Source organism: Euleptes europaea, chromosome 14 (assembly GCF_029931775.1).
Source record: "Euleptes europaea isolate rEulEur1 chromosome 14, rEulEur1.hap1, whole genome shotgun sequence".
NCBI lineage: Eukaryota > Metazoa > Chordata > Lepidosauria > Squamata > Sphaerodactylidae > Euleptes > Euleptes europaea.
In genome coordinates, this window is record NC_079325.1 from 37,067,639 (window position 1) to 37,089,741 (window position 22,103).

Genomic DNA, 22,103 nt, shown 5'->3' on the forward strand with positions numbered 1-22,103 from the left:
GGCCCTTCTTATGTTTTTAGGCTCTTCTTAATAATGTGGACAATTTCTCATGCTAAAAATTGTAGACACCCATGTTGGTCCAGAAGAACAAATCAATAAACACCAGTAGCATAACACTGTAATAGTAGGTTATCAGACAAAGTGAGCTTTGAATCACAAAAATTTTGTGAGTCTTTAAAATTGTGCTGGCCTTTAAAATCCTACTGGACTGGGGGATTTTGTTCTACTACTACAGATAAACATGACAACTCACCTGAAACTATAAGAGTCATGTAATAGTGGTTGGTCCTACTGGTTGTTTTGTTTGTTTTTTCTTCCCTGCTATCATGTTAAAAATGTTAAGAAATCAGGAGATTGATACTGGGAACGGCAGCCCTGAAGGAACTAGAAAATATTCTCCTACCCTGAGACTGGCCCTTTAGTCTTTGCACATGAATATGTTTCTCAGAGAGAACTTACCCCTGAGTTGATTAAAAAATAGCTATATTTAGACTTCTAAGTGGAGACACAACGCAGTTGATAGAATAGCCCCTGGCTATCCACGTCTTCAAGAATATATAGGAAAAATATTGACTTTAGCATATGTTAATCAAGCATCTTCTTAAAAATCTTTACTGGAGGGTGCTTGGAGAGACATTAACCACTCACTTCACTGCACATTGATGTTTATTTAGTAAGTGACACACTTGAGACATGAGCAGCAGTGGCACATGATTTGATGGGTACATCCTGTAATCAGAAAATGCTTGGGCAGAACTCTGGAAGGGATGCAGAAAGACCATTTAGGATACAATCCTAAAAACACTTTCCTGGAAGTAAGCCCCCATTGAATAAAATGGGACTTACTTCCAAGTAGGCCTGCTTAGGCTTGCTTCCTTAGAGAGCGATCCTAAACAGGATTACTCAGAATCCTACTCAGGTGTACTAGTTAATGTGTCAGACAAGAAACTGCGAGACCCAGGTTTGAATCCCCACTCTCGCATGAGTTTGAAGTGTGTGATCTTGGGCCAGTCACACACTTTCAGCCTAACCTACCTCACAGGGTGGTTATGAGGATAAACGGGAGGAAGGGGGTATTTTTAAGCTACTTTGGGTCCCCGCTTTGGAAGAAAAGCAGCATATAAACAAATAATCTAATATAATCTTCCTTTAAGTTGTTTTTAAGTTGTCTCTAACCTGAAAAGCCCTCAAATGGTTAAGCCTGTCTTCATATTGAAGATGCTGCAACCCTGACCCTATGGGTTTATCTTTGCCACACCTTTTCTAGCTCCGTTTGTGTGTGTGTTAAGCACTGCCAAGTCGCTGCAGACTTATGGCAACCCTATAAATGACCTCCCGTCTTGCTAACTGAGGGCTGTGGCTTCCTTTATTGAGTCACTCCATCTCATGTTAGGTCTTCTTTTGCTCCTTTCAGTCTTTCCTAGTAATAGACTTGGGGCTTTCCTAAGGCCTTTAATTGTTATTAGTATCAGCACAATTTTTAGAACAAGGGAGACAAGGAAAGGAGGGGAAGGAGGTGGAGGCGGGATGAATAGGAAAAAGGAGAATCCCTGTTTATTGCCATTACAGCCGTTTAGGCTTAGTTGCAGGAGGCAAGGGGGTTAAGAGGTTATCTCATATTAATTCTTCTTCAATTTGAGCTGGAGCCTGTGCGGCTGAATAGTTTTGCAAACCTTTGGGTCAGCTCAGGAACTTGTGAGTGAATAACAACGGGCTACCTCTGTGCAGTGTCCTTTCTCGACTACGGAGATAAGGCACGCACCTGAGATTTGCGAATGGACAAGGAGACGGTTGCCTCCAAGCACGAGCAAAGTGCTTCTGTGTTTTGTTTTTTTATATAAATTTGTATTGGTTTTTATAATAAAAAACAACAAATTATAATCACATATAAAAAACACAAAAATACAAAAAGAGCACTTATGCTATAGTTTTACATCATCTATTATAATATTATAGAATAGGCAGTGCCCAATTACCCACCACCCACCTTAAAATGTGTATCCCACCACCAATAGACTTCCAGAGAAGTATTCTGACAGTATTTTAAAATTATCTTATACACTTATTATATAAACAACATTACCTTTTATCTATAATTAATTAACTATACTTGAGCAAAGTGCTTCTGGTCGGGGGGGTCTCAAAGGTGTGCTTTGAAAGCAGGCGCAGAGACTTGAGCCCCAGCGCCATTCTCTTCCCGAGGAGACGAGCGCATGCGCGAATCTCTCAAGACAACCTTTTGCCTCGCTAGTCAAGGCGGCCGTGCCTCGGTAACTATGGCGGCCGCGCCAGCCCCTTCTCCCCGCAAACGGAAGTACGTATGACTTCTCGGTCAGCTGACGTTCACGTGACTTCTTCTTCAGCCGCCGCAGCGCACGTGACAGGTCCCCCCAAAAGGAGCCCCCTCGCGCTCGGCCGCCGGTTGCCATGGAGACGCGGCTCGCGGCCTTTGCTCTGCTGCTGAGCTTGGCCGGGAGGGCGCGAACAGGTGAGAGTTGGGGGTGGTACGGCTAACTCTGCACATGCTCAGGGGCACCCTTGTCACTAATTCCGTGGCGGCGGTTGCTTTGCATGGCAGGCAGCAGGAGGCTCTGCACGGGCTTAGAGGTTGTTGTGGCTTAAGTCATCCACTTCATCCATTAATTTTTCTGCCTGGCCTTTCCTCAGCCTAACGGTAGCAGGGAGCTGCTGTTAAGGATAAAATGGGGGAAGGGAACGTAATGTATGCTGCTACCTGCCCTGAGCTCTTTGGAAGAAGGCTTGGATCAAAATGAATGGATGCTATGTTATTGGTGAATTCTGGCCTTTACGCATACAGTACAACTTACATTTTCTTGGCTGGGCCTCATTTGACCTCCCTGCTCTAGGCTAGGTATATAAAATTACATTCATCATAGCAGTTGCTCTTTGATGCTTATACTGTTTAATCAATACAAAATATAGGAAATTACAGGCTGTATACATAAGATGGCTCAGCTATATGCAATTAACGTGACAGTGTGTGTAAAAGAAACAGATACAAATTCAGGCTTTGACTACTACAGTTATTAAATTAGTTGCCACGTTGAACCCAGCAAATTACTGGATGGGGGGAGCTGTAGTTAAATGTTTAGCACTTCTCAATCCTGCCTGCCTAGCCTTTCCCCCAATTTCTAGTGCATGGCCCTGGTCATGAACCCTGTTCGCTTTCAGCTTTGTACAGCCTATACCCTCCAGCTGCCCCTCTTTTCTGGTCCCTATCCCTGGTAACTTACTGGGAAGATCTGGGATGTGCCTACTGTGTGAATGGGTTAACTGTTTTTTGAAGTCAAACTTAACAGCAGTGTTTCGTTGTAGTTTACAGAACACCCCAGGTGGACTTTGAAGAGAAATATTTTGAGCAGTGGCTGGATCACTTCAATTTTGAAACATATGGCAACAGAACCTTTGCGCAGAGATACCTCATCACAGGTGTGCCCACAGCTGTTGGAGGAAGGGCTGGTGGATATATTTCATCACACACGCATGCTACTTGGGAATAGGTCCTGATAAGAGCTGCAAAAGAAAAGAGATATAATTTGTCAAAAAAGCAATTCATCAAAAGCTTCCCTTCCCACCTTTCTGGACAGTACTTGTCTCTACTGGAGCATCAGAGTAGATTTTTTCCAGAAACACCATTGGAAGGAAGGAGAGAGTCTCTGAGATGTTGGGCAGAATATCTGCTTTGTATGCAGGTGGTCCCCCAGTTAAAGAAACAATTCATATAGCAGATGCTGTGAAAGACTTTTCCCTACCCCAAATCCTAGAGAACCAGAGTAGACAATCCTGAGCTAGAGGGGCGGATAGTCTGCTGGTATAAAGCAGCTTTACGTGTTCATGTATGGTGGCCTTCAGACCTTAATTCAGACATTAGACACATGGAGGGTACTTACCCTTCTACCTGTTACCATGTGAAATTGCAGTTAGGTTGCTGGACAGTTTTTCCTGACAAGTTAGGATTGCAAGCAGAAATTCAGCCAGTGAAGCTTTTCCCACTGTATGCTCGTAAAACCTTCACCAACTGAATTTTTGCTTGTGAGGCAGCTGCTTCAGCACAGGAGCTTTGCCAGCAGAAAGTTGGGTGGTGAGTCTTGAGAAGTCTTACCATTTCCTCTGTTGTGTTTCTGTTGATGGTCTCACACAGATAAATTCTGGGAAAGGGGAGTGGGCCCCATCTTTTTCTACACGGGCAATGAAGGAGACATCTGGGACTTTGCTCAGAATAGTGGCTTCATCCTGGAGCTGGCCGAGCAGCAAAATGCCTTGGTGGTCTTTGCAGAGCACGTGAGTGTCTTGTCAACATTTTGCAGGTAGGAGCAGGAAAATGTGCCCAAGTGACCGATATGCCATTGTCTGAGTCACAGGCTGCTGTTGCGTGTTTAATTTGATGCTCAGTGCCAATGAAGTCAGCAACTGCCTACCTGGTGGAGAGACCATGGCATCAAACAACTCTTTGTTAACATTAGAAACGTCTCAGAAGGGGAGCGGCTTCAGACTGTGGCACTCAAAACACAGATCCTTGTGGCACTCTAAAGGCTAACACATGTATTACCAGTTTTCATTAGCTTTTGTAACTGTCTTTCAGAGATATTATGGGAAGTCACTTCCATTTGGGGCGGCATCTCTACAGCAGGAACATATTGGTCTGTTGAGCATGGAGCAAGCCCTTGCCGACTATGCAGTGCTCATTATGGATCTGAAGAAGCAGTGTGGACCAAGGGACTCTCCTGTCATTGCTTTTGGAGGAAGGTGAGTGCTCTTCTTTTCTCTTCTCCACTGTTACTGTGAAGCATGTTTATTTGGGGAACGCCTTCCTCGGGGCTGACAACCTATTGCCGAATTGGCGAACCTATGGCACGCGTGCCAAGTATGGCACGCCGAGCCCTCTCTGTGGGGGCTTTGAAGGGAGCGTGGAGCCCTTCAAAGCCCCCCCCCCCTTCCCTGGACTCCCCGTGCCCCCCCCCCTTGGCGAGCTGGGAGGAAACCTCAGTATTCAGGTTAAATTGCTGTGTTGGCACTTTGCGATAAATAAGTGGGTTTTGGGTTGCAGTTTGGGCACTCGGTCTCTAAAAGGTTCGCCATCACTGACTATTGCATAATGATGACTGTTGGCTTTGAGCAATGAAGTTTGACTCAGCTTCTGAAATTGTTTCAGAAAGGGCTGGACCAGACTATGCCATCTGCATCCGACTAGCCCCCTTGAGAGTACCCCTGCATTGTCCACCTGTTCTAACTTTTCTGTCTGCAGTAATATTTTGCCTCCCCTCAGGGATCGTTTGGTTCAGGTCAGAGCCATCAGTGAGAAGGCAGCCCTGCTGTAATCTTGTCCTTCTAGCTTCTTTCTCTCTCTTTCATTTCTGCAGTTACGGAGGGATGCTCAGTGCGTACATGAGAATGAAATATCCTCACGTAGTGGCCGGGGCGCTTGCGGCCAGTGCCCCTGTGCTGTCTGTGGCCGGACTTGGAGACTCCAACCAGTTCTTCAAGGATGTCACAGCGGTAAATTGCGGGAGCTTTATTCCCCACCCCCCTAAACAGTACCCTGCTGCCCTTGTCTCCGTTATAAATTGTTTTGTATGAATGTAAAAAGAGGAATGAAAAAAATGTCCACTGTTTTGACACACCTGATTTGTGTCACTCTCCTGAGTCAGATATTGGGACTATCCAGGACTGTTTTGCATTGCTGAAGTCTGACTTCTGCAGTCAGCCAAAAGCAACAGTGAAACTGGAGCACTGCACTTAATATAACACTATATTCTCCACAAACATGGGGAGGGGTTATGGCTCAGTGGTAGAGCATCTGCTTGGCATGCAGAATGTCCCAGGTGCTATCCCTGGCATCTCCAGTTAAAGGGAATAGGCAGGTAGGTGATGTGACCTGAGACCCTGGAGAGCCACTGCCAGTCTGAGTAAACAATGCTGACTTTGATGGACCAAGGGTCTGACTCAGTATAAGGCAGCTTCATGTGTTCATGTGTCCCTACTGGTAAGTCCCATTCAACAAAAGTCCACCTCCCCACCGCTGCCCCAGTTTGCCTTTTGTCCATCCATTTTCAGCCTACTAAATTGCTTTCAGTTGTCTTGCAGCACTCTTGAATCACTTATTAATAACAAGTTCCTGTTCTCTTGAGGAAATAAGAAGTTTTTCTTTCTGTGGTCAGCATAAGTGACTGCTTGTACTTAAAAAAAAGATGATTTCAATAACACGATTACAAAATAATACTCATAAATGAAAAAGCAACTGATTTTGCCAGCTATAAATTGAGAAGCAGTACTAAAGGCCCTCACCCCACCCCTTCTGGACCTGATAATTTACGGTTGATTAAATTGCCAGGGAGAGACAGAGCTGGATGTAGAAGGAAGTGCCTTGAGAAACCTGCTATAGTGCTTTGACATATAGGGCGACCTAAAACTGTAATTTCATTTTAAGTTGTAAATAAAGTTAGTACACATCAGGTCTAAAAAATAATGGAAAACTCAGAAATCACTGGAAAGCTGCATTACCAATGATGCCATATAGTTTCTCCATAAAAACTAATGGAATAAGTGATGTCAATTCTAAACCAAAGTACTAACATGGAACTACCCATTGTCTCCTTCATTCCTATAGGATTTTCAGAACTACAGTCCGTATTGCGTCAAGGCTGTGCAAGAAGCGTTCTTGCAGATCAAAGACTCCTATCTAGCTGGAGGTAAAGTAAGCTAACCTGTTGAGCAGGGAAAAGTCTCTTGAGAATTTTTCAATGCTCTGAACCCCTGGAGCATACAGACAAAATGCAGTTTTTATAGGTTTGGGAAAGCCATTTCCCTGAGTGTTTGTGGATGTCCTCATAAGGAAGCCCTACCACACAGACTCATCAAGCTTCATCATACTGGCTTTCAAAGAATGAGGAAAGTCGTTTTCGTAAGGTGTGGTCGGCTCCTTCCCAAACTGGCCAAGCTATTTCCTCAATTGCAGCTCAAATGAGTCAACATTTCCTCAAATTTGCTTTCTTCTTAAACAGAGTAATTCAGCTGGTTTGCATGTTTTATTCTTGCAATAATGTAAAACTAGTTTAATTTGGCAAGGAATGGTTTGGTTATAGAAGGAGAGTATGTATGGGGACAGGAATATAGCAGGAGCTCAGAGGCAGGAGACATGCTGTGGAAGCAGAAGGTCGCAGGCTCTGTCTGCAGCATCACAAAGTAAAGGATCTTAGCCAGCAAGTGCTGGGAATGACCCTTCTTTACCCAAGACCCTGAGGAACTGCTGCCCTTCATGGCACATATTAGTGAGCCAGATGGACCAATGATCTGACTTGGTATAAGCAGCTTCAATTATTAATATGAGGAAGGGCAAGGTAGCTGTGTTACAAATGCTGAATGTTTCCTTCAATATGGTTAAACATCTCTCTACATCTGTGAGGCTAGAAACTTCATTTTGCTGTTAAATGAAAGAATTCTGAGACATGCAAATGATGTATCAGCTTTCTGCACTTACTAAATTTCATAACACAAAGAACCATTCTCCCTTCTGACTACAGCATATGATAGAATCAGCAGTAAGATGTCCATTTGTGAGAAGCTTTCTTCAAAGGAAGATGTCTACCAGCTGTTTGAATTTGCCCGGAATGCCTTCACCATGATGGCTATGATGGACTACCCTTACAAGACTGACTTCATGGGCCACTTGCCAGCAAATCCAGTCCAGGTGAGCACCTCTAGAATGTACTGCTTAGGCTTATTTGCTTGCTCCAGAAAGTTGTTATGCCAGCATTACCATGGCTTCATCACCAACAGATCTCCACCAGGCTGCACTAAAACCTTTTCTTCTTAGGGAATTGCAAAAATACAGGCTTAACCAGCCTTGTAAATCCACCAAAGATAGTAGACCACAAAATGCACATGATTAGCTAACATCTACATTAGTAATTTCTAGGTTTTGTATGCAAAAAAAATCATATTCTGTGTAAAGTCTTCGTTCTGCACCGAATGCAATTCACATGCTCCACAGTTGAGCAAACCTGGGCTTAACAGTGAGTCCATTTTCCAGGGAACCCTGGGAAAGACAGAATGCATTTGCAGCTGTACTTCCAAACAGAACTAGTTCATTTTATCAGCAGTGAAGTACTTTGTTTATGGACCTGATAATATAGTAATAGAGGGACAGGGTTAGAAGGGAAGTACTTTTTCACTTGGTAATGTGAGCATTGGCCTTTCCTCCTAGGGTGCACACTATGGTGAATTACAGGATCACTTGGAGCTTTTCTGCTGGGGTGAAGTTCGAAATTGTTACATCAGAACTGCCCTTTGTTGGCTCCAAGTATAATTATTTTGATTGTAAAAAAAAAGTTACTCTTCCATCTTCTTCAGCCTGCACTGCAACCTCTCCTAGCCTCAATTTTCCTTCTGTTTTTAGAAATGCTTTGTTTGTCGAAGCTAAAGCACTAGAGCCACCTGTTGTTTTCAGTTTAGCTGCTTGAAAGCCAGTTTAGTGTAGTGGTTGGAATGCCAGACGAGGACTGTGGAAACTCAGATTCATATCCCTACTCAGGCATAAGAGTTCACCAGGTAATCTTTGCTATCTTTTTATTACGCGGGTATCCAATATGTGGCCCACAGGGCAAGTGTAGCCTGCCTGAGATTTTTTGCAAGAAATGTTTTGAACAGTTCACATTCAATTCTAGGTGACTACTCTAAAAACTAGGTGACTACTGTAAAGAAGAGGGATAACGTTCAATGGGGTAACATTCAATGAAACTTTAACCTGGAGGGCTCATTTGGCAATCACCAGACTCAGTCTTAAGATCAATAGGGGCTATTCTGAAATTTTATTATACAAAAGGAGGATTCTTGATTGACCCAGCTCTGAAACTTTATCAAAGTAAGGTGGTTCCCCAACTTTTGTATGGTGTAGAGGTTTGGGGTTGGAAGGCTAGTCTGGTCACAAATCAAGAAGCTACTAAATTACATAATGAAACTGGGCATTATGAAGGATAAAGTCTTGAATGCATTTAACTCACATTTGAGTCACATCAAATACCTGTACGCCAAGCGTAGACCCTCTTGACTTTGACATTCAATGACGATGTGGCCACGAGTTATTGAGTGGCTAAGATTGGGAACGGACACATGAACACACAAAGCTGCCTTATACTGAATCAGACTATCAGTCCATTGTCTACTCTGTATACAAGTCAGTATTGTCTACTCTGACCGGCAGCGGCTCTCCAGGGTCTCAGGCAGAAGTCTTTCACATCACCTACTTGCCTAGTCCCTTTAACTGGAGATGCTGGGGATTGAACCTTGGACCTTCTGCATGCCAAGCAGATGCTCTTACCACTGAGCCACAATCCCTCCCCAAGACACAGAGCCTCATGGATCACGTCCTGAAAAAGCTTGGACAATCTGCTCTGTTAGAATAAAGAGTTTGTGTAGGGACTGGGCTGTGCATACTGCCCTCAATTCCTTAGAGGAATGGCAAGATAAAACACATGAAGCTGCCTTATACGGAATCAGACCATCAAGGTCCATCAAAGTCAGTATTGTCTACTCAGACTGGCAGCGGCTCTCCAGGGTTTCAGGCAGAGGTCTTTCACATCACCTACTTGCCTGGTCCCTTTAACTGGAGATGCCGGGGATTGAACCTGGGACCTTCTGCATGCCAAGCAGATGCTCTACCACTGAGCCATGGCCCCTCCCCTAACATGATTTCTGTATGTATTAAACCAGGTTGGCTGTGAACTGATTCTGGCAAACCAGGACCGGATGAGAGGGTTGGCAGCTCTTATTGGTGAGTTTCAGTCAGACATCCTTTCCAAAGCCTGTGTGAATGCTGAATATTCTCCAGGTTGTGTCAAATCCAGAAAAAGAGATGAAGTGGTACATATTGGGAATACAGGTTGCTGCTCCTGCTCATTTCAGGAGGAGAACTTCCTGCCAGATTTTCCCCAAAATGTCTTCCTCTCTAAGAAACGTTCTTGTTGGTGATGAAAAGGCTGAGGGTGGATTTCTTCTTGCTGGCGGCTGCAGGGTCTGCTTCCTTCTGCTGCTGCTTGTCCTCGGGGCAATGAGACAACCGAACAAAGCAGCAGGCGTGATCCACCAGTGCCTGGGGCAAGGAACCGGCCTTCTCCCACGCCCTTCTGCTAGGGTTGCAGACAAAGACACCGTCGTCTTTATTCCTGTGTCGCAGGGACCCACCGCCTGTGATGTAGAGTTGAGACTGGTGTGCAGCCAGGCCAAACTGGCAACGATCAAAGGGCGAGAGGTTGAGCAGGGTCCACTGATCGGTGACCGGGCAGTAAGACTCCGTCTCATTGACTGGAATCCAGTCCTCCTCCTGTAAAGGACCAAAGGGACATTGAATTTCGGAGTGTGTCAGGTTCTGCAATGCAGACAGAAAGGGGCTGTGGATCAGTGGTAGAGCATCTGCTTCGCATGCAGAAGGTCCCAGATTCAATCCCCGGCATCTCCAGTTAAAGCGACCAGGCACGTAGGTGATGTGAAAGACCTCTGCCTGAGACCCTGGAGAGCCGCTGCCGGTCTGAGTAGACAACACTGACTTTGATGGACCAAGGGTCTGTTTCAGTATAAGGCAGCTTCATGTGTTCATGTGAGGGAGGAGGCACAAGCCATCTCTAGCCTGTAAAGAGCAATTTTCTAGTTGCTCTGAATGGTGAGCCCGCTTGACCCAGACACCCTTTTAGGGTTCACAGTGTAATTCTCTCCTCTGGGCATACTGCTTGGCATAGCTTTGATGCAAGGAGCTTGTACAGGAGAGTATCCCTCTCTCCTAGTTAGCCCACGCTAATTAGTGGATGATGGTGTGCCATTTAGATTTTTCTTTGATCTCAAGCACCAAAATATCCTAAGCTGTAGTCAGCTGGTGGCATTGTTTCTAAAGACCTTGTGAAATCTACATGGCCGTCATAGTTTTAAGATCTGGAATACTTCCATGCTAGTTGGCATAAGGAGGTTAGATTATTACGTGAATGGCTGCTGGTTTGAGAATGGTGAGTTATGGCTTATCTGCATGTTTTTCAATCTGTAGGTTGACAACTCATAGACAACCCATTCTGTTCTGACTAAGTGGGGGTTGGTTCTTTAATATTAAGGGCTGGCCAGGTGCTAGATTTGGAGGTAATTCCATCTTCCTCTCTGGAGCCATTAAAAATAAATGAAACTACTTGGGAAATAGGTCCCCCGCCTAAAAAAGGATCATGATGATGAGCCAACAAGCTTAGAACCAAGAGCATGGCTGGTAACAAGAATGGACTCTGTCACCTTTTGGCCCTTTTCACTGATAGAAGAGTCAACCTACATTGTTTAGCGTCCTTCCTCCAATGCAAAAAATTCTGTTTTCCACTGTTGCCATTCCATGGTCACACCGGGCAAAGGTCATCGGCCGGTTCCGAATCCAGCGACGCAGCCGGGAAAGGTAGCTGTACGTGTCACGGGAGGTTTTGCCAGCGGAGAAGCCACCTAGTGGAAAAGGGTGAAAATGACTTCTTCCAGAGCTGCTTTTGTGTGGTGGATGTGGATCCACCTTACACCCCTTTGAATCTTTTCACGCCCTGCTCCCCAAGATGATCAGGATTGAAGCATCCATGCAAAACATGTGCCCTGCAGTTAGGCTAAGGTCATAGAATCATAGAGTTGGAAGGGACCACCAGGGTCATCTAGTCCAACCCCCTACACAATGCAGGAAATTCACAACGACCCCCCACACACACCTCCAGTGACCCCTACATCCCCAGAAGATCGCCAAGATGCCCTCCCTCTCATGAACTGCCTAAGGTCATAGAATCAGCATCTCTCAAGAAATAGAATCAGGTCTCTCAAGAGCTGGTGGCCGAGGACGAGTATTATCCTAGAAGGGAAGGAAGGATGCTTCCTGACAGCTACGCTTTTCCCATTCTGGAATTGCCTGTACCTCTTTTTGTGTGAGACGTGACTGCTGGTAACAATAGCATAATCCCTTGTCAAAGCAGCTGCTGCCTCTCACCTGAAACATAGAGGATCCCCTTGTGGGTTGCTCCTGCGTGGTCCGCCACAGGCATTGGGAAGGGTGTGATGGGCCGCCACTCATTCTGGGCAGGCCAGTACTCCTCCGCCGCATTGGTGAGTGTCCCTAGCAGTGCTCCTCCCCCAACAGCCACAAGACGGTCATTCAGCACACCTGCGTGGAAGCGAGTCCGTCGGTCCAGCATGCTTGCTACTTGGAGCCACGAATTATGATGGGGGTCAAACCTGAACACCTGGAGCCGGAAGAGGGGTGCTTTTGTAGGATTGTATCATGTACGCCCCTCCCGCCAAACAACTGGTGAATGTTAGCTGGGTTGGGATCAGAGTAGTCTCCTCAAAGCAGTGACTACTGTTTCCCCATGTTTTGATATTACGAGGTCAGTCTGCAACTGTTAATACTGAGTTCATCCCTTTCTGTGCTACGACCTGGCAGGGTCAGTCTAGGGAACAGCACAATGGTGGTTTGGAAGAGAGTTGAAACTTCTACCATAGAAATTGCAGGACAGTACATTCCATTTCTGACCGGCTTAGTGAAACCCAACCACCTTGTTGGCAGACAGTTCCATTACAGTTGTGCTGTATGGGGGGGTCTGAAATACCTGCCTTGAGTTCAACTATATACCAAGCCTGTTCCTTCTGCTGGTTATTATGCCTCCTGCACCCTTATGTTAGGAAAAGAAGACTACTGCAGTCAGCAGTCGCACCAGAGCTGAACAAAATATTCTTATGTACAACCATTATTGACATAAAGATAATAGAAGAAGGAAGAAAGGAATGCCGTGTTTGGGCATTTGCAAGTGTATCCAAGACAGCGTGACTCAGTGGTGGTGTTTAGTTCCAGTATGTATGTGAAGCAGAGGCAAAGGTACTTTCCACATGTATTATCTGCCCCAGGTTCAATACCATTGGGAAACGTTATTTTTCCTGCTTCCCCACAGCATTGTGGTGCATTCGTACACCTCTCAGGGTTTCTCCAGCTTTTCTCAACCTTTCTTTGCTGTTAAGTTTTTAGAAACATTGCAGTAAAGCCTAGATGGCTATTGTGAAGTTGGGGAAATTTGGGTTTTCCCATCCAAATGGCAGAAATTTCCCCTGACCCTGTCCACATGGTGGCCATTTCTTCCCCATGCTACTGGCGGAGGTTTTTTATTTTTAAAAAGGCAGCACTAGAATATTATAACAATATGTGTGACAGGTTCTCTTTACTCACAGGTTTCATTTTTTCTTTTTAAAAAAGTAAGTCTGTAGCCCCTTATGTTGCCAAGATATAAGGGAAAAGGCATATATATCTCCACAACAGAAGGAGCGAGATAAAAAAAATTTAAATTTTTTAAAAAAGAATTTAGAGAACCTGTTAAATTTTACTAGTATCACGCTATCCCTATAACAATAAGAACATAAGAAAAGCCCTGCTGAATCAGACCAAGGCCCATCAAGTCCAGCAGTCTGTTCACACAGTGGCCAAACAGGTGCCTCTAGGAAGCCCCCAAACAAGATGATGTTCTAGTGCAACTTTTTAAAAAACAAATGTGCAAAAATTCCATTGGCCCAGGGAAGGGGTGGTGGTGACTGCTGCTGGGGGGCAGAGACCGGAAGCTGCCATGTGGACGCCCCACTGCTTTATCAGCAGTTGCACCCGCAACAGGAAAACCACACAAGCCCCTCCACGTGTGGACAGCACCAGAAGGGGATCTTCAGGCAGATAAAAGGAATATTGAGGCTGGGGGACAACGGTGGGCAGCTGTGGACACCTCAGCACAAGTGTGGATCATGAAACACATGAAGTTTGCTCATGTGATGAGAGGGGAGGTAAAGAGGCTCTAAGTTTCTTAACCCAAGCAACACTCAGAAGTGGAGCTGCTTGTCCCTTAGATGTCACCCATCCTTCCTTTGGGGATGGCCCACTTTGCAGAGTGGGAGTCATTGCCTTTGAAATCCAGAATTAAAAGCTGGTCGACGAGGCTCGCTGATGTGGTTGGCCTCCGTTTGCTCAGTTGCTTGTGCCTCTAGGGGTCTGCACTGCTGCCCTGTGCCTTGATACCCAAGGGCTGCTGCTTTGGGTGTATCCCTCGTACAAACATGCTTTCCATTTGTGTGGGCTCTTCCCATCCCTTAATAATGCTGCATGTTTGAGCAAACACCCGTGCACTCCTGCAGACATCAGCAGCTTTTTGGAAGTGTGCAGTGAGAAGATTGTTTAGCCTGTCAGATTGTGAAGCAGCTGGGGAGTACTAAAGATCCCAAACAAGCATAAAATTAGAAGAACAAGGGTGTTAAGTGGAGCAGGGGATTGGCGAGTGGATGGCCGTGAATAGGTTGTTTTCTTAAGTATCTTCTTTAAAAAGCTTGGAGAATGAAAGACATGGGACAGTGACTGAAGGATGAACACATGACAAACACATGAACACATACTGAATGCATGCCTTATACTGAATCAGACCCTTGGTCCATCAAAGTCAGTATTGCCTATTCAGACTGGCAGCGGCTCTCCAGGGTCTCAGGCTGAGGTTTGTCTCATCACCTACTTGCTTGGTCCCTTTAACTGGAGATGGCGGGGGTTGAACCTGGGACCTTCTGCATGCCAAGCAGATGCTCTACCACTGAGCCATGGCCCCTCTTTATACAACACACACACCCGTACAAAGATAGAAAACCACAGTGAGAAGTGCCTGCTTTAGGAGGATCTAACTTTCACCATCAGTAACCCAGAAGCATGAATTCTGAGACCGGTGATGGGCTGAAGTTGTGGCCTGTGTGCTTTCAGGCTAAGCTGCACAGAAACTAGCTGGGGCAGAATTCCTTTTTGATAAATTTCTGCACTTACCTCATTTGATGGATGTTGTCCCGCAGGGTCAAACTTGCCCTGTCCCCCCATCACAAAGACAAAGTTTTGGATCACTGCAACACAATGGTTGTAGACAGGACTACAGAGGTCTCCTATCTTTTCCCACAAATGCCAGCTCTGATCGGCAGCCCATACTCCTCCGCAGACTGCATTGTCTGCCGTTCTGCCTCCAAGGACGAGCAGCGTATCTGTGCTAGCACGGACCCTTGTACGCTGGGTCTGGAGGGTTGGCTGAGCATACAGCTGGGAGTGATAATCCAGGGCCTCCTGTAGGTACCGGTGGCAGGTAGGCTCAGTCTTCATGATGGGTGTTTCCCAGACGGCTTTCTGCAGATCACACAGAGGGATAAGGGGAAACCGTATGTACCCTAATATGTTGGCAGCATCTCTCGGGTGCGTACTGTTATGGTGTATCCAGTACACAGCTGCATGGAACAGTTCCAGTTCACTGAGGGCCTGGGTGTCTGCTCCCTCCAAGATCTCCCGTAGAGTATCCCCATCGAGCTTTTTCAGCCGTAGTGGATCTCTCAGGATCTGACAGCAGTGTTGCCCCACACAGCTTCTGGCTTTCTGCTGCAGTCCTTCCGGGCCAAGCCTTTTTGCAATGTTGAAGATGTCCAGGCAGGTGTGTTGATTCAAACCTTCCTCCAAAAAGCGATAGCATAGAAGGATCACCTCCCGGACCAACAGTGCTTCTGCTGCCTTGAAGGTTTCCTCGACGTTCTGAAGGGTCAGCTTCAGCTTGTTAGAGTAGATGAAATCCAAAATGTTACCGAGCCCTCGTGCCGTGACTGATGCCAGTTTGATGTTGGCTTCTTGGCTGCTGGCATCCCTGAGAAAGTACATTTTGCAATAGCTGCTGACAGAAGCCAGGATGACTTTGTGGACAGGGAAAGAGGCTCCCCCCGCCTCCAGCGTGACATCACACAGGGCGTTCTGCGAGCGCAGGTTCCCCATTCCCTCCAGCAGCTTGGCCAGGTAGGTGTCAGAATAAAGACACTGGCCCTCAGCCCAGACTCGATTGCTGTGAGGCATCGTTCCGGAAGTCATGGTGTGTTAGGAACAGCCCCCCTTCTCTGACCCAAAGGCCTTTGACCGTCCTCTTACACAGAGTCTTTCTCTACAACCTTAGAGGGACCTCTCTAAGCCCTGGAAATTCACTTCGGCGACTCCTCTGAACGCAGGTGGTGAGACCATCTGTCCAGTTAGCTGTGCTACGGCTGGGCTTCTGTTTTGCCTGCAATGTTTTCTTCCTGGGCTACGAGAGCAGGTCAGCTGATGTGTCATATTCAAGGGAACGCTACCCTCTCCCTCCCTCCCCTCGGGTCTGTTCATGAACACAAAGGTGCACTGTCTATTTTGCTTCGGCAGTCATGCCTGAAGTGGCCAGGTGCAAGTCCAGGCCTGCCTGCCGCTTTTCAAATCGCCAAACATAGTCCAAGGTGAAGGCGGTGACTTGGGCTGTAATGCTGGGTGCCAAGGAGCAGAGAAGGCAACGGGAATACTATTTGCTGTTGCTTCTCTAGCATCTAAAGCAGGGGTGTCAAACTCAATTGCTATGAGGGCCAGATATGACATAAATGTCACTTGGTTGGGCCAGGCCATGCCAGCCCAGATTGAGTGTGTGTGTGTGTGTGGGCGGGGGTGGCTGGCTCACAGGCCGGATAAGAGCTCTCAAGGGGCCAGATCCGGCCTGCAGGCCTTATGTTTGACACCCCTGGTCTATATCAAGGCAGTGTGTCATGATCCTTTTGGATCAAAGTTTCATCCAGTCCAGCATCTCTCCCCTTAGGTGCCTTTGGGAAGTTGAGAAGCAGGGCATGTGGTGAGAGTCATATCCTTTGGTTCAGAAGTAGACTGTCTCCTTTTAGCGGCCAGGGTAGTACCAGTTCCATCCTCCGCACTTTTGCTGGACCCTTTGCAAAGCCATCCAAGCCGCTGGCCATCGCCGCAGCTAGTGGTGGAAAATTCTGTTCATGTGTGCATTGGGCAAGGTCTGTCCTGAAATCCGCTACCACTCAGTTTTACTGACTTCTAGCATTAGGAGAGCAGGAGGAAAAAAAATAATTCTCCACATTCCTCATACTGCTCAGTTTTGTAAGCCCCTTTACTATGTCCCATCTCCCCCTTAGTCACCTTTGTTCTCAACTGAAACGCCCCAAGTACTGTAGCCTTTTATTGCTGGGAAGGTGCTTCAGCCCCTTGATCTTTTTGTTTGCCCTTTTCTGCATCTTTCTCAGCTGTGTGTCTTCACCACTATCGTGGCGTGATTAAGTGTGGTAGTTTGGAGCGGTGGACTCTAATCTGGAGAACTGGGTTTGATTCCCCACTCCTCCACATGAGCGGTGGACACTAATCTGGTGAACCGGGTTGGCTTCCCCACTCCTACACACGAAGCCAGCTGGATGACCTTAGACTAGTCACACTCTCTCAGCCCCACCTACTTCACAGGGTGTCTGTTGTGGGGAGGGGAAGCAAAGGTGATTGTAAGCTGGTTTGATTCTTCCTTAAGTGGTAGAGAAAGTCGGCATATAAAAACAAACTCTTCTTCAAATCCTGGTGTGGGGGGTCTGCTCTGAAGTGTGCACGCACACACACGCACAGCTTTTTAAAAGCACACTACATTGCCCCCTCCTTCCCACAGGGTACTCAGAGAGCAGTTCACTAGATCGTACAAGTGGTCTTGACTAGGTGCAAACCTGCTTTAGTTGAAGAACAGTATCTAACTCCTCCACCCAATCCTTTTGTGCTGGGGTGATGTTCATGTTGCCTTTTGTTTTAACACCAACCCCTCAACCTGACCGCCATCCTTTCTTCTGCAGGAGTGTTCTACAACTCAACCAGGCAGGTGCCCTGCTTTGACATTTACAAGCTGTACCAGAAATGTGCAGATCCAACTGGCTGCGGCACAGGCTCAGATGCCAAAGCGTGGGACTATCAGGTGCGTTTGGGGAATGAGTGAAAGTTCTTTCTGGCAACCCCCCCTTCTTTGATTATAACCCCCCCCACACACAAAGTAATTGTGATCTTACATTGTATCTGGAACGACTGCCGCCAAAAATGCTGGGTTGTGAATCAAGCTGGGTCGAACTGTGGCCCCAGTCTGAATAATGGAAGTTGAGACGTTTGCATCTAATTGGCTTATCATGAAGGCTTCTGTTGGTCCTGGGGGGATGGCAAAAGCTGTGCTGGGCAACAAATCACAACTGCTTTTCTCTCTCACACACACGATCTTGCCAGCGTGGCGTAGTGGTTAAGTGCAGTGGTTTGGAGCAGTGGACTCTAATCTGGAGAACTGGGTTTGATTCCCCGCTCCTCCACATGAGCGGCGGACGCTAATCTGGTGAACGGGTTGGTTTCCCCACTCCACATGAAGCAAGCTGGGTGACCTTGGGCTTGTCACACCTCTCTCAGCACACTCTCAGCCCCACCTACCTCACAGGGTGTCTGATGTGAGGAAGGGAAGGTGATTGTAAGCCGGTTTGATTCTCCCTTAAGCGGTAGAGAATGTCAGCATATAAAAACCAACTCTTCTTCTTCTTCCAAACATTGTTGCCCGCATACAATTTTTACAATCGCAGGCTGGAAAACTTGCTCTTACCCCCCCCACACAATGTTTGCTTAGCCTCTACTTTCCCCCCCTAGGCCTGCACAGAGATCAACTTGACATTTGACAGCAACAACATGACGGACATGTTCCCAGAGATTCCCTTCACTGATGCTGCCAGAGAACAGTACTGCTTCAGCATGTGGGGTGTGCGCCCCCGGCCGTTGTGGCTACAGACCCATTTTTGGGGCAGTGGTGAGCAGCAGGTCTTTTGAACAGGGAATACGGCTTGTCGCAATGTGGATCTGCACCTGCTAGCCTCTGGGACAAACCTGCCCTCTTGAGCGGGACCGTTTGCTGCTGTGTTGCTAACCCAGAGGCAAAGGGGAGACGGGTAAAGAGCTGTAGCCACGGGACTTATAAACAGTCCCCTGTGCAAGGCAGGGGCTTTCTGGCCTGCAGTTCTCCAGTCTCTTCTCAAAGCTCTTGATCTCTAGATGCACACTATGCTTGTTAGGGCGAAAATAATTACAGTAGGCTCTTGCCATTCAGATAGAATCATAGAGTTGGAAGGGACCACCAGGGTCATCTAGTCCAACCCCCTGCACAATGCAGGAATTTCACAACTACCTCCCCCACACACCCCCAGTGACCCCTACTCCATGCCCAGAAGATGGCCAAGATGTCCTCCCTCTCATGAACTGCCTAAGGGCATAGAATCAGCATAGTTGACAGATGGCCATCTAGCCTCTGTTTAAAAACCTCCAGGGAAGGAGCGTTTACCACCTCCCGAGGAAGCCTGTTCCACTGAGGAACCGCTCTGTTAGATAATTCTTACTAATGTCTAGATGCATGAGCCAGTTTTATTAACAACTTTGGTCCAATCATGTGATGCAGCTTACAGCCTGTATTTTCTCACGTGCCATCACAATCATTACATCAATAAACTTGCAGGAAATTTGTTTGTTTTGCTTTGGGGACCTGCCTGCTGGTATTCCCTGATTTTGCCATTCACTGTGATCCTGGGAACAGATCCCCAGTGAATGGTGAGGGTCTACTGTGTTCCCAGTATCAAGGAAATGCCTGTTCTTTTGCTTGTGATGCACATTTGCAAAGATTCCTAGAAGCCCACAGCTACAGGGACTATGAACCTTTAGCCCAGACTTCTCTTCCCCACCAAAATCCCCATTGCACTAAATCACAGCCATACTACATTCTTGCCAAAGTATAGCTGCAGAGTAACAGTCCCTCTGCCAAATGCTGGTAATGGGGGGTGCAGGGGAAGCCCCTTCTTTGGAACCCTGTAATAGCTGAAGCCCTTTCAGTAAAGCAGCATGTGGACACTCATAAGGGAAAGGTAGAATTCTGGTTTCTGCAGTATCTTTCGTGCAACAAAATGGATTTTCTCAGACCCGTGCAGCCATTTTCTCCAGTGCCTTCTCTGATTTCCCTAGATCTGGCTGCTGCAAGCAACATTATCTTCTCAAATGGAGACTTGGATCCCTGGGCAGGTGGTGGGGTAAGTATCTCAAGAGGACACCATTCACTTTCTGTAGCCTGCAAACCAAACACTGTTCATGGAAGTCTTCCTTCATGAGTTGTTTGACAGGCTCTGATTTCTGGATATTATTTCAGATTAGAAAGAACCTGAGCGCCTCGCTGATCGCCATAACCGTTAAGGGAGGTGCTCATCACCTGGATCTCCGGTAGGTGTTATACAAGCAGGCAGCAGGATGGTAGGGCTTTTCTTTGGTGATTTGTTATTTTGCATTACTACCATTGAATTGATGAATCCAGCAAGCAGGAAATCGTCTTAAATCTGCATTTAAATGGGTGTGTTTGCACTCTGAATCGTCTATGCCAATAGACAAAATTTGGATTTTTTTAAAGTGCAGGAATTCTAGACACCCCTTCCTTTATCCCCCTCCTCCTCAGATACAAGATTGTTAGCACTGTTCATCCCAGTACCTTAGCTGGCCCTCATACTTGTAGGCTTTTTTTTCTTTTTGGTAATGCACAGTTGGAGTCTCTTGCTATTGACATAGTTTTGCCTAGCAATTTTAAGCTGGATTTTCTATTCAAGTTCTTCCAGAACAAGCATTCTAGATCAGTAGGATTCAAATCCCAGTACTTGTGGTTCTCTGGATAGAACCGTTTTCTCACCCAAAAGCGTGAACATGGTTTGGTGTTCCCTTAGGGCATCCAACCCAGCTGACCCACCATCTGCCAGAGAGGCTCGCAGTCAGGAAGCAAGCATCATCCGTGAGTGGGTGAGACTGGCAAAGGAAAGAACCAGTCTCCAACCGCTCTTTATCTGGAGTAATCAAGGCAATATTCAGGGGCTATAAAGCCAGTTTAAAAAGTCCTTTGCTGAGGAAATGAGCATTCATGATGTGTCCTTCTGAGGCAGTGACACTTCCATGCTTTATGTTTGTGTCAGCGAGAATAAAACTGTCCAGATTCCTCAGGCGATGAGTTTTGCTTTGTGTGCATTTCCTGGACATTGGAGAAGATAACGCAAGCTCTGCTGGTAGCATCTGGAATTGGATCTTCAACTGCACAAGTATTGGCTTGCATGTAGCCAGTTAGTCTTTAATGTATTTTTGGTGGGAGAGGGGAGGAACTACTGCAATTGCTAGCTTTTAATTATCACCGGAGGGATTCAGGCTGTCTTGTCAGTATTCAGCACAGCTCAGTCTGCAGTGCTGAGACTAGTTAACCAGTCTTGCACATACCTTGTTGAAATTAATTACAATTAAACTGATCTTATAGAGAAGTTCAGGGAGGGAAATAGCTGATTCTTCTACCCTATCCTGGGGTTGCCAAAAAGCTGGTTGGAATAAGACCATCTGCTTCCAGGCTGTCTGGCTTTGACAAGCCTGTGGGGAAATACAATTCCAAAGTCGAGAGGTGGCCCCCAAATGGAAGCAAAGCCTGTTCTGACACAACCTACACAATAGTAAATCACACAGCAAACAGAGCTTTTCAAAATAAATTACGACTTTATTAAAGTGGAATAGAATTCTGTGGTTTACCTTTGGACTAACACAGGTGGGGGTTCATTTTATTTAAAAAGAGATCTTGCCTACCTCTTTAAAAGGCAAAGTACACTTAAATCTTCTGCACATTTACAAACGGATGGACTTTTCTACTTAAATATAGTGCACCAGGTAACACACCACCAAGGCTTCAGTAATATGCCTTTGTGTAAGGGACAGGATGGTCTCAGGGCAGGTATCCGGCTTCTGTCGCTACACGGGAGCAAGTACGGCAGCGTGTAGCATCTACACGTGAGGTTGGGTGGTTGTAAATTCTGGCCAACTACAGCAAGTTGTCAAACCATTCCTGGATGCTATTTCACAATAGTTCTCTAAACAGAGGAGAAGTCTGGGGAAGGTTCGTTTCCCCATTAAGACGCAGGAGGAAGAATCAGCCATGTTCATGAACAGCATTACAATAATAAATGTTCTGTTCTTTATTACATACACTCACACACATGTACCCCAGAGCAGACAATATGTAGCCACAGACCTTAGGACTCACTAAGGAATGGCTGTAGATTTGGTGATGCGAAGTGAGAAAGTGATAATACAAAAAACCAATAAATACTTAGTTTTCCTGAAAGAGGAGTTTACAGGCAAGCCAAACGGCAATGGGACAGCGTATTAAAGCCAGCCAGTACTTTGA

The 22,103-nt window shown here is 46.4% G+C and overlaps 2 protein-coding genes across 2 annotated transcripts; one reads left to right on the plus strand and one right to left on the minus strand.

The window, feature by feature from the left end:
* The first annotated feature begins 2,426 nt into the window (after positions 1 to 2,426).
* On the plus strand, positions 2,427 to 20,764 carry DPP7 (dipeptidyl peptidase 7). The gene is made up of 13 exons (XM_056860114.1): positions 2,427 to 2,488; positions 3,337 to 3,450; positions 4,163 to 4,302; positions 4,604 to 4,767; positions 5,382 to 5,517; positions 6,629 to 6,710; positions 7,542 to 7,708; positions 9,730 to 9,790; positions 17,692 to 17,810; positions 18,515 to 18,671; positions 19,871 to 19,935; positions 20,052 to 20,122; positions 20,614 to 20,764. Exons 1-13 carry the CDS (start codon positions 2,428 to 2,430, stop codon positions 20,762 to 20,764), a joined length of 1,488 nt encoding a protein of 495 aa, XP_056716092.1. The 5' UTR covers position 2,427.
* On the minus strand, positions 9,965 to 15,919 carry LOC130487005 (kelch-like protein 13). Its single transcript, XM_056860353.1, has 4 exons — positions 14,849 to 15,919; positions 12,005 to 12,257; positions 11,321 to 11,481; positions 9,965 to 10,339 (listed from the first exon to the last, which is right to left on the minus strand). The coding sequence occupies exons 1-4, from the start codon at positions 15,917 to 15,919 to the stop codon at positions 9,965 to 9,967; spliced, it is 1,860 nt and encodes a 619-aa protein (XP_056716331.1).
* Positions 20,765 to 22,103: the final 1,339 nt, after the last annotated feature.

Coding starts and splice junctions, on each gene's coding strand:
- DPP7 (XM_056860114.1), top strand. CDS start 2,428: ATGGAGACGCGGCTCGCGGCCTTTGCTCTGCTGCTGAGCTTGGCCGGG. Junction 7,709..9,729: donor TGCCAGCAAATCCAGTCCAG/GTGAGCACCTCT, acceptor GTATTAAACCAG/GTTGGCTGTGAACTGATTCT. Junction 19,936..20,051: donor ATCCCTGGGCAGGTGGTGGG/GTAAGTATCTCA, acceptor ATATTATTTCAG/ATTAGAAAGAACCTGAGCGC.
- LOC130487005 (XM_056860353.1), bottom strand. CDS start 15,919: ATGACTTCCGGAACGATGCCTCACAGCAATCGAGTCTGGGCTGAGGGC. Junction 12,258..14,848: donor GACAACATCCATCAAATGAG/GTAAGTGCAGAA, acceptor TTCCGGCTCCAG/GTGTTCAGGTTTGACCCCCA. Junction 11,482..12,004: donor GGGGATCCTCTATGTTTCAG/GTGAGAGGCAGC, acceptor CTTTTCCACTAG/GTGGCTTCTCCGCTGGCAAA.